The sequence below is a fragment of the Cinclus cinclus genome, chromosome 6 (genome assembly GCF_963662255.1).
Source record: "Cinclus cinclus chromosome 6, bCinCin1.1, whole genome shotgun sequence".
Taxonomy (NCBI): domain Eukaryota; kingdom Metazoa; phylum Chordata; class Aves; order Passeriformes; family Cinclidae; genus Cinclus; species Cinclus cinclus.
The window spans coordinates 48,212,868-48,224,951 of record NC_085051.1 but is presented as its reverse complement, the minus strand read 5'-3'; the positions used below and the strand labels follow the sequence as shown (position 1 = coordinate 48,224,951).

General features: G+C 35.3%; 1 protein-coding gene across 2 annotated transcripts in view; it reads left to right on the top strand.

Moving 5' to 3' along the window:
• Positions 1 to 377: 377 nt before the first annotated feature.
• DICER1 (dicer 1, ribonuclease III) overlaps positions 378 to 12,084 on the top strand; it is a 44,770-nt gene continuing 33,063 nt past the window's right edge. The window contains exons 1-7 of one of the 2 annotated variants that reach the window (XM_062495518.1): positions 378 to 426; positions 6,163 to 6,355; positions 7,248 to 7,410; positions 7,822 to 7,952; positions 8,839 to 8,973; positions 9,712 to 9,872; positions 11,120 to 11,288. In XM_062495518.1, coding sequence (XP_062351502.1) covers positions 6,212 to 6,355; positions 7,248 to 7,410; positions 7,822 to 7,952; positions 8,839 to 8,973; positions 9,712 to 9,872; positions 11,120 to 11,288 — 903 coding nt within the window. In that variant the 5' untranslated portion in view covers positions 378 to 426; positions 6,163 to 6,211. Of the gene's footprint in view, positions 427 to 6,162; positions 6,356 to 7,247; positions 7,411 to 7,821; positions 7,953 to 8,838; positions 8,974 to 9,711; positions 9,873 to 11,119; positions 11,289 to 12,084 lie in introns of those variants that run through there. The other variant, XM_062495520.1, reaches the window with a different exon arrangement.

Below are 12,084 nucleotides of genomic sequence, written 5' to 3'. Positions count from 1 at the left end.
AACACTCTACTCTTGTATTCCTCATGTAAGCCAGTTATTTTTGATAGTAACCTGGAAATAGGACTAGGGAAGTATGTGCATATTTAAATGAAATTATCTTTTAAATATTCTAAGTCTTTTAAATTTTAGTTTCTGATAGTAAACTAAAGTAAGTCATGTTCCACGTGAACCTAAATAGTTCATTTCTGTCAGCAAGTTGTAGGTGTAGGCTTAATGCATATAAATCTTTATAAGCAACTGAATTACCACAAATGATCTTGCTGTTGTATTTCCCTTTTCAAATCATTTTTATAGTTCATAGGTTTTTGTTCTTGTTGTTTTTAGGAGTCAAGGCTTGCAAATTATGTAGTTAATCTACAAGCTGATATCATGATGTCAAAATGCAGTTCAGGAAGCATAAACACAGAGACTGCGGAAATTAAAACGGTAGGACTGAGCTTTGTCGTATGGGAGAAGCAGGTTGTGATGTACCACTGCCCTGTGTTCTACTGTTTTATATTTAAAGATGTTTCACAACCAGAGAGTAGAGTAACTCCCATGTTTGAGTCTCTAGAAATTGACTGATTTTCTTTGAAAAGAAAAATGAAAGTAGCTACTTCATTTTATTCATGGAAGTTTAGATGTTTATCATGAAACGCTTGCCCTGATACTTCTCATGAAGCTGAATATGATTAGAAATATATTCAGGATTTTAAAAGGATGTGTGTGTGTTTTTCTTGTGGATTTTATATTCAAATGTTGTGTTGGTGAAATGTGATAATTTAAAAAAAAAATAGAGAATTGACACAAGGAGTTAGAATTACAAGTGAATTAATATGTTGCTCCAGATAGGAGATGCAAAGTAAATTGTAAGGAAAAGAAATTACAGGTAAATGAATTTCAGTAGGTAAATTAGTTTCAATAGTGTGCTTCAGTTTGAAATAGGAGTTCACCAGAAAGAGGGAAATACTCTGTCTGATTAAAACTACATAGCATAAAAATGTGCTTTGATAACATAGGGAGGACATAAATATATTAAATGTATTTAGTTCTGCTCGTTCTTACCTTGCCTTGCATCTTAGATCCATATACTTCATGCTTTATCTTTTGTCATCTGTGTTAGAGAGCTGAAAGGAGTCTGCATGGCACCACTTCTACACTGCTGATTAAGCAACTGCATAATTAGGATTGTTGTACAGGCCTTGTACATATCATTTTAAAAAATGAAAGTTTGTTCCAGAGTCTGGCTGCATGTCTATATTCTTTAAAGGAGAAACATCCCCTTTCTGAATGTTTATTCTGAATGGCTCATGCACTGGTATCACTAGAGATGTACTACAAAACTGATTTTTATTTTTACATTTTATTGCTTTATTTGTAGATGCCCTGCAGCCTGTGTGTGTTATGCTGATAAATAGTGGCATAATCATTTTGCATTTGACTGTTCAGTGTGAAGCAATACAACTCCTGTGTGAACGATGACTTGCTGGCAGTGTTGGTTGAGGTGGACTAATTGCAGCACAAAGTGTTTATTAGGCTTTTGCCCCAAGTCCAGGTTTGGTCATACTGAACACTACACGAAGGACTTCAGGGGTTTTTTAAGTCTTAAGTGTCATGTTGTACTCCATTTCACTCCTACAAAGAGACATTTAGGAAGAGTCTGCCAGGAATTTCTGCTGTTAACTGTTGTACTGCTTGTAGAAGTGCTTCAGAATCAGCTCATCCGAATGTAGAGTCTCAATTTGACTTCTGTTTTAATAAGCTCTAATGAAACTTTTCCTGTACAACAGAAAGCAGCCGTCAATGTGCTGGTATGCCTTGGTAGGATATTAAAGACCAATGTTAGACTTTTTCTGTATCAGAAAAATCGAAAAAATAGAATTCTTGCAGTTCAAAATGAAAATTCACAAGGAATATTTCTGATTGTGCCAGGGAAACAAGGGAAGATGGTCCTTAAAGGAATGCTTGTATTTGAGCTTTGTAAGCATCTATGCATTCCCTTCTTGGAAAGGAACACATCTGAAATACATATATTTTTTTTCATTTAAGAGTATTGTAAGACCCAATGTAAAAATTGCTGTTAGGCAATGCATGGGATAAAGATCTTTGAAGGATGAGAGAGAAAGAATGCCTTATAAGATGTGTTCTGTGTTAAAGAGACCACAGTATAAAAAAAAAAATTCTGATTCATCTTGCTGACTAATATTGACAGTTGTTTGATGTTTGAGTTTTGAACTTTCTTTTTTTTCAGATAAAACTGGGGGTTTTTGGGATTTTTAAGTTCTTAAGAGAACTAAAGCTGCAGAAATAATAAAACAATTAACTTGTAAGTTAATGGTATTAACTTATTTTCTGGAAGAAGTAGTGTGTTCTTCTGGGCTGTCACTGAAAAAGTCAAATCTTTTAAGAAGTACACTTCTTTTAAAAGAAAGCTTTGAAACCAGATAACATAGAAATATTGCAAGTTCACCTAAATTAATGCAAAAGCAATTCTTGCCTCTGAATGCTTACAGTGTAAGTTGGTATGGAACATTTTCAGTGATATTTTGCATTTTATATATTAGCATTTACATTAATTTTCTACTCTGTATTTTATATTCGTAATGGTTTACTTTTTCTTTTTACTTGGTCCTCCTTTACTCCAGTAAGAATTTTCTGTGTTAGATCATTCAGCAAGTTAATGTTTCATGTACCACTTGAACATAGAAATTGTTATAAGGAAACTGCATTAGGACTCTTCAAGTGTTCATGTAAGAGAATATTCAAGCAGCAAGGTTCTGTTCATACTTTTTTATAAGTTGTGTTTTATTTCCTTTAGAGTAAGGGGATTATTTTTACCTCTTGAGGCTAACCTGTTTTGGTGCTGAAAGTGTTTTTAGATAATAAATTAGACATTCCTAGACAAGATGAGATGCTAAAGCATCAGAAATAATGTTTGTATCACAAGGATTATTTTAGGTACAAATTTACAAATGAGTGAAGTAGAAAGCAAATTAAATAGATTGCAAATGGCAGTAAGAAATTTTTGTTGTTAATAGGAGATGATTATAATTTTGCATTAACTTGTGAATACAGCACAAACTATGCTCACAAATGGTGCTAAAAACTTGAAAGGCTTTACTCTCTTCTCTGCATACTTCAGTGCCATTTTATAAATGTTTTAAACTGTCCTCCAAGCAGGACTAGATCCAGGATGTCTCATTCCAGGTGAAGCTGCTGATCAGTGTGGCTTGTATTCCTTAGTGCAGTAAACCTTCAATTTATTGTGCACCAGGGGATGGCTTCAAATTGGATATTGTGACTGAAAAACCTACACCACAGTTCCACATTTATTGCAGACTGGAAAAAATTGCTATTGCATGTTGACCTCATTTCCAGCATTGTATATTTTTCTGAAAAGCAGTTCTTTAAATGATGGAATAATGGGTTAATTTTAGCTCTGCAGTTCACTATCTGTTCACATAAATGTGCATTAAAGTAAGGATGCTAGGTTGTGAATTCTGCTCTTAAAACTCTGAAGATTGATGGCCATGAAATGGAAACTTTCAGAGTTACTTTAGTAGAACAAATAAGCTTGAGCGCTGTGCTGCCTTATCCAGCTTCCATAACTTGTCCAGAGTTACAGGAGGTATGATTTGTTTCAGGTGTTTCTTGCTCCAAATTCAGCTTCAGTTAATTCTTTGTTTCTTGTTCTATTAGACTTCAGAATAATGCAGTGGACAAAGATGGAACATCTTAGCAAGGATCTTTATTACCCAAATAATAAAAGCTGAGCAGGACTGGTTTGGCTTTTTGTTTTGCTTTACTGTTAGCTAGTTTCAGTTAGCTCATATTCAGTTCTCGGTCCACAGATTCTGAACATATGTGCTTATATCTCAAATGTTTTCAATTTAAAATCTGTTCTTCAAATAGATGTGTTCTTTCTCTTTTTATTTCTAGATGATCCTGTACTGCTTTTCTTTTATTGAAGAACTTGATATTTTTCCTTGCTCTTGAAATAGACACTCTAGAATGATACAATTACTGTATTATTTTGGCTTACTCCCATAACATTGTTGACATTGATCTTGTCAGATCTTGTATACTTCCAGTACACAAATCATAGAAGTGAGGGCCAAGACTAGGAAACCTTAGTATAGCAGAAAGAAACATTGATTTGGGAGGATAACTTTTTCTTTTTACCTGACTTAGCCTGAATTCCGTCCCCTGTATGTTCTTTCAGATGTGTTGTGTCTCATGCAAGCTCATATCTCATGCAGGTTATGATTGCAGTGGCACACAATGCTGTTTTGGTCGTGTGTACTTCAAATTATAAATCTGCATGTACTTCTTCCTTCACGCTTCAGAGGGGTTTTTTTTGAGAATGCTTTTTGGTCTCAGTGACATGATTGTATTTAAGAGCCTATCTTCCATGAAGGTACACGGAAACCAAAGCTGTAGTTTAGAGTATATTTTGTTTCACAGCCTTTCCAGATCAAGGTGAACCATATGTAAGCATAAATCCTCTTGCTTTTTACAGCAGGGTAGCTAAACTGGTATCACTGTTATTAGGTACATAGCAGAAGAGGTGAATTATTTATAATATTGGATCCTGTACTTGTTTTTTATTAGCATCCTTATAAAATAAGGTTGGTTTTCTCTCCTTAATTCCCTCCTGGTGATGTGACATAGCTATTTCATATGTTCATAAAGTTGTATTTATCATTTGAAAAGGAAACACAAGACAAATGGAAAGTAAACAAAGAGGAGGAGCTGCTCATCTAAAGTGATTTATAAAACTGGAGTGGCTGGGCTTATGTACAGGAATGATTGAGGAATCAGCTTCAACTTGTACTGTGGAAAATGTCTGGGTTTTTTCCCCGGTACGTTCTGGCAATTATTATGACAGTGAGGTGTCATTTTAAACAAAGCAAGCATTAGTTGTTTTTTACAGTCACTCAGTGGAAGCACAGAAGCATGATTGAGACTGTTTCAATGAAATACTGTAGTCGTGCGAATGACCTTTGTGTTCTTCACACACTACGAGGGGTTTGAACTGTACGATATTTAAGGTCCATTCCAACCCAAACCATTCTATGATTCTAAGGATTTTTTTGTCTGTGTTACCAACTAGTGCTTCCACTCACTGGAATACAAAAAGAGAAGCTAGATATATTAAAGGAGAGCTTCATCTATGAGCTTGGAGTATGGGGTATTGGGGAATGACCCCTTTGCCTGCTTTTTCTCCCTTCTTCCCTGTTCTCCTGCACCTAAGCTGTCAGTTCATACAAAAGCTTCACTAAGGTTAGTAGTGAAGGCCATAATCATTTTCACAGGGTAAAGGTTTTTATGTTGTGGGGTTTGTTTGTTTATTTTACTTGGTAGGTTTTTTTGTTTAGTTTTGTTTGTTTTAACCTTGATTGTTCCTGACAAATAGCAAATGTTTTAACACACACACACACTGATAAAGAGGACTTCATAGCCTCAGTAGGGAAGTGTTCACTGGAGCTCAGTTGTCATGAAGTTCTGAATGCTTTGTTCCTTTCTGAATTAGTGTCTTTGTGGAAGTTGGTGGTTAACCTGGTAAAGATTCCATTCTCTATTAGTCCTTACCAGTCATCAGCAATTACCTATAATGCTTCTGCCAGTTCTTAAAAAGATAACTTATCAGAATGTGGTGATTTGAAAATACTGAAATTCTTGTGCAGTTTCTGTTCTTTTCCTAGCAATTAGAATAAAGTTCCTGTTTGCGTGTATTTAAAGCTTGAATTGGTCAAAGATCTTTTTGGTTGCAAATAAAAATGGAAAATCTGATACTTGTGCCTGTGCTGCAAAATTCAGTGTTTTTTTATTTCCTGAGTAAAGCTAAGGCATCTTTACTTTTTAAAGCTTAAATTTAAAATGAGATTGTTAGACCATAAATGGAACTTCATCTTAAAATGTATGTGTGTAAATCCAAATGCCTGGAATGAGCATTGTCCTATAAAGTACAGCTCCTTTTGAATTTCTGGGGTACTTTGATAAGCACAGATCTTCAAATAGAGAAGTGCCTATAAATTTAGAGTTAATATTTTCCACTGAAAATAGTATGAGAAGAAATACTTCTGTAAGTAAAATCAAGTAATGTGCTTTTCTTGATAAAAAATTTCTCTCATTGCTTGAGATTGTAAGTATATCTAATACTGTTTCATTTTCTTCTCGTAGTAGGCTGTGCTGGAACAAAAATGCAATGAAAGAAACACTGGATGAATGAATGAAAAGCCCTGCTTTGCAATCCCTCAGCATGGCAGGACTGCAGCTCATGACCCCTGCTTCCTCCCCGATGGGTCCATTTTTTGGACTACCATGGCAACAAGAAGCAATTCATGATAACATTTACACGCCAAGAAAATATCAGGTACGAGCGATAGTACTGATACAGTAACATTAAAAAAGTACCATGAAATCCATTAATTAATGGAAGGAGAACCAAGAGCAGGTGGAGAATGTGCTGTGACGCACACTGTCAAGGCATGTCTCTCTCAGCTCCACCTGTTGGAAGCTAATTCTTTAGTATGGCTTTGTTTGATATTTGTTATATCATCTCCCCTTCCCTCTTCTCAGTTTGCTCTAATGAGCAGAACCAGCTTTTAAGCTGGGTGTTCTCCTGCCATTCTCTGGAGAATGCTGCTAAGGACAAATAAACTGCGCCTCTCAATTGTACACGTACATCATGTCTTCTTCCACATGGTGTACTGGTTTTGAGTTTTGGTTCCCATACTGGTCAAAGCAGCCCTCTAAAGTCAGAAACCCACCCCATCAGGGTACCCTTATTTTTCACTTTAGGGAAAACTTGAGTTCTAGAATACCAGTTCTCTTTGCACTGCAGAGGTGCCCAGAAGCATTTGTTAGCATTACTGAGAAACTTGGATCACCGTGAGCTAGTCTACTTGCTTATTTGGATTAATTGATGTGCACAATTAGTTTTAAAAGCTGTAGCTGCTTTTTTCACACCATGTATGTAGCAACAGAATCATCTATTAAAAATACATATTCAGAAAGCTACCTAAGAGCAGATTCTGGTACTGAAGGATTTTAGATTTAAAAGTTGGGCTATATATAGTGTGTTAATATTTTTGAAGGATTGTAAGAATACATTGTTATGAAAGAGCTGTGTTAATTATATGGCACTTGAAAGATCTCAAGTGATACTATTGACTTGTCTACAGTTTATTTATCATTTTTGTTGTTGTTTGTCAGTTTTTTCACTGCTTTGCTGCAAGTAAGGATATTATTTTTTTTAAACATAGGTTGAACTGCTTGAAGCAGCTTTGGATCATAATACAATAGTCTGCTTAAACACTGGCTCAGGGAAGACTTTTATTGCAGTACTACTCACTAAAGAGCTGTCCTATCAGATCAGGGGAGATTTCAACAAAAATGGAAAAAGAACTGTGTTCTTGGTCAACTCGGGTAAGAGGAAACGTTCCTAAACACTCTGCTAGCATTTGCATGTAATATTCCGTAACAGAAGTTCCATGAAAGCAAAGTTGGGAGAAACTTTTGTGTAATGTCTTCAACAGCAAGGATGTGATGCCTTTCATCTTTTGTTTCATCATCTGTTTAATATAATCTGTTCATATATATAACATGTTCTGTTTTCTATTTTAAAGTTGAGACATATAATCTGAAGCGCAGTTTAGTTAACAATCTGTTTCCTTGATGTGGTTTTGCATAGAGGCAGTTGCCCTGTACACATGGTTTAACATTAGTCTAAGCTGAAGATCACATTATGAAATGTGGTGCTAGGTCATATGACACACATCTTATAAATTCAAGTATGAGAAGACCTTTATGTAAATGAGATTTATTTTTATCCTTAAGCAAATCAAGTTGCTCAACAAGTGTCAGCTGTCAGGACACATTCAGACCTTAAAGTGGGAGAGTATTCAAGTTTGGAGATAAGTGAATCATGGACAAAAGAGAAGTGGAGTCAGGAATTCTCTAAGCATCAGGTAATGTATTAAGTAAAATCTATAAGCAAAACATACAGAGAGTTAGGTTGCATTAGAAGTGATCTCTTCTAATTATTCATTCAGTCTTTTTTAAAAAGAAATTCAGCATTTGGTAATATTTGTATGTTAATTTTGAGGCAAATATGGCAAATGAGGTTGTTTTTAAAAAGCCATCCTCTAAGTCCTTTGTTTTTAATCTCCCTGACTTGTTGTTCATGATGTTGATTGCAGAAGAAATTTTGAGTGTGCATACTATACTTCAAATGCTATTAAAATTTTATTCAATGCTGGATTTTGGAGTTTACTTTCTGGTGATCAGTAATGCTCTATGGAATATGTCTGAGGAGCTCTGACAGAGGAAAGTGTTACTATACTTAGTGAAGTTCAAAGTGAGTGTAAAAACTACATAATTTTGTCAACAAACTCAATTTTTATATTTTTGTGTACAAGTTTTTCTTTTAAAAAATTCTGGTAACATCCAGCTTATGTTACAGGTGCAAATAGTTAAGACCTTATAAAGAACTATCTTTCTTGACAGACACGATGATGGGACACATATAAGGACACTAAATTTTTTAGGATTTAGTGATACTTGTTCTGTGTTGTATGATTGGTGTTGAGATTGTCTGTTACATTCCTTTTTTAGCTAGACATGTGACTGGAGCTATACAGGCATATATTTAAATACACCCCCATTCACATAGATGGCTTTCTCCAGTAGAGAATGTTTTATTCCTTTTTGTCCTTACCTGATGTAGGTAAATGAATAGGGGTTGGTATTTGCCAATGCTGTCTTACAAGACCTGCAGAAGGCTTTTTCTCTTTCACCTTGACCTCAGACAGCTTGTGCTTTTCTTGTGCTGACATTTTTTTCCTTTTGATCTAGGTTCTGGTTATGACATGTCATGTTGCTTTGACTGTTTTGAGAAATGAGTATTTATCCCTGTCAAATATTAATCTTCTTGTGTTTGATGAGTGCCATCTTGCAATCCAGGATCATCCATACCGTGAAATTATGAAGGTGCATTTTCTGTGTGAATGTTTAATATACTTGGTTGAGGAGGAAAAGTCAGTGGGAGTGCTGGAGAATTTGGAACTGTTTAAGGCAATTTTTGCTACCAAAAAAGATATTAACGGAACCAATGTTAGCATTTTCCTGGGACTGTGAAATTACTGTAGTGAGACTTCAGTGATACTATGTGGTAGGAAATAATGTGTTTACTGTATTTTACAGTGGGGATTAAAGAAAAATCTGTCCTTAAGGGAGAAGCTGAATTCATTGAATTAGGGGAATTTTTAAAATTCACTTATAAAATAATTGAGTTAAGGAATGGGATATGCTGTTTTATTACTTTTAAAAATGCTGATCTCCAAAGTTGTTTCTGGGGCTCTTTCCTGAATATTATTGGCTCTGTCATTTTTGGCTTATAAGTGAGAGAGATACCTTCATAATAAGTATCTTTGCAAATCTCTTTTCAAGCACACACGCCTTTTTATATGGCGTGGAAGTGTTATGTAATGTCTTGTAAATGTGACAAGAGTATTCTGCTTAATGATAACCATTTCTGGTTTTCCATCTTGTAAATATTTACCTTTAAATGTGATAGCTGTTTAACTTCCAGTCAGTAGAACAGAAAATAATAATTCAATATTTGTTCTTTTGCAACACCTGCTATTGAAATAAATTTACAGCCTAGACATTGTAAGTTTGCAGGTAGATTAATGGGATACCGTTCATAAATAATTTTTTATTTCTCAGATCTGTGAGGATTATCCATCATGTCCTCGAATTTTGGGATTGACAGCTTCCATTTTAAATGGGAAATGTGATCCTGCTGAGTTAGAGGAGAAGATCCAGAAACTGGAGCAAATTTTGAAGAGCAATGCTGAAACTGCAACTGATTTGGTGGTCTTAGACAGGTGTGTTTTGTAATGATTGTTGGTAAATTGATGCCTGCATTTTCATTTTGGGTAGAGGAATAAACCAGTAGCAATATTTCATCTTCTAAATTTTAGAAAAGTATGTGTGTATATGATGCTGCTATTCCATTTAGGATGGAGATGGAATGTTAAATGGCCTTTGAGTAGAAAGGTTGATTGGCCTTGGTGGGGAGAGATTTTCTGTAGTTAAAAAACAAAACAAACAAGACACATCAAATCAGATCCTCAAATAAAAAAGCCCAACCTAATCCAAAACAAACAAAAAAAAACCCTTCAACACACCACCAAGCTAAAAACCTGACATTTCACAAAATATTTCTGAACTTTTAAAACGCACTCTTTTGTGTGGAGTGTAACTATTTCATGTGCAGTGTGTGCCATAATGTCACTATTTATGAAAATGTGGCAACATCCACAGTACAATGTGCTCTTAATGCCAGAGAAATTGCCTCCCTCCCCCGAAATAGCCTGGGTTTTAAAGGCTAACGAAAGAGGGAGATGAGAGGAGGCAGTAAATATTTAAATAACAGAGCAAATGAGTTACAGAATGCAGAATCCTGTGAATGCTGTTTGAAGTAAAGGTGGTGATAATGCAATGACTTGTTGTAGGGGAAATTAGGGTGAAATGATTCCTGTGTAGGATGTTTTCTTCTACCACATGTACTGTATTGTTGGGTTTCAGAAAAAGTTAAAGGCGGTTTTTTAATGTTATGGAACAGGTGCTTCATCCATGCGTAAATGTTTTAAATGCATTTTTTTAACTTGGCTGAAAAATTTCCTTTTTAAGAATTTATTTCTGCCATTCAAGAACAGTCATTTTTATACTTGTGTAAATGTATATATATAGGCATAAATTTACATTATGTGGATTTGTTTTCTTTTGTATAGCAAGGGAGTGCACTATGGAAAAACAAATGAAGATGTTGGTGAAGTAAATAGAATTTGCTTAAATTTTCCAATATTTGAAATTAGCATAGCAATATTAGCCTACTTTTTAGGAGTGTATTAGAAGAGTATCTAGAATGAAGTGGGTCAGTATTTTGGGTGGTGGAAGTTTTTCTGAAGGGTTTAACTGTATAACTTTTAGTAATTATTGATTCATGGTGGGGAAAGAAATGTTCTTGAATACACACCATGTTGCTGTTGTGTTTGTTGTGTAACCTCAAGAGCTGAAATAGCTCTGTCTTTCAGAAGCTGTGTTTAACTAGATCTTTGCCCTCATTAAGATACACTTCTCAGCCATGTGAGATTGTTGTAGACTGTGGACCATATACTGACAAAAGTGGGTTATATGGAAGATTATTAAAGGAACTGGATGAAGCACTTGGTTTTCTGAATGACTGCAACATATCTGTACACTCAAAAGAAAGAGATTCTACCTTAATTTCTAAGCAGGTAAGGATATCAAGAAATGTGAGAAACCTGGGGAATAGAAATCTTACTACTGTTTTTCTTTGCCATGTATGCTGCATAACTGTAACCTCCTTAGCTAGCCGTCCTTGATTATCTGAAGCAAAACAACTTCTGATTTTTGTGTTCATTAATATGCAGTTTTCATAAATAAGTGGGGCTTCAATGTAAGGCATTGATTAGAAATTCATTTAGTTTGAGATTCAGATTTGCTTGAAGTACTAAAAACGTTCTGCACCCTGATGTTGTAGGTCCTTATCTCTGAAGTCAAGGATTTGACATTTTCACAATATCCTATGGCCTTTGAATAATTCAGTACAGAGGAGGAAATAATGCTTCAGGAGGAATTTGGAGTGTACACTGTTTTATTAAAAGTTGATAAAGGAAGAATTTAGGCAAAAATTCCACCTGGAGATGTATGGTGTCTGTAGTTTATCTTAGAACAATGTTGGACTAGTGCTCCATCTTGCTGGGAGAGAATCTCAATTTCAGGCTTGCCCCTGACTTTCTCTGTGTTTGCTCCTCTGTTGTCCTGATCTTTGGCAGAAGATGGTACGGAAGGTGTGCAGCATTTATCAGCTCCACACAGGTGGGGTCCAGGTACCTTTTTTAATCCTGCTTGGCCTTCCTGGTTTGAAGCTGCCTGCTCAGTTAGAGCTGTGTAGGTATTTAAGTCTTTCTACAAGAAGTCAGTAGTGAGTCACTACTGTGACTATTCATGTAGCTGTCCATGAGAAATTTGGAGAATGTATTTGTTCAGCCCAAAATACTCTGATTTCTT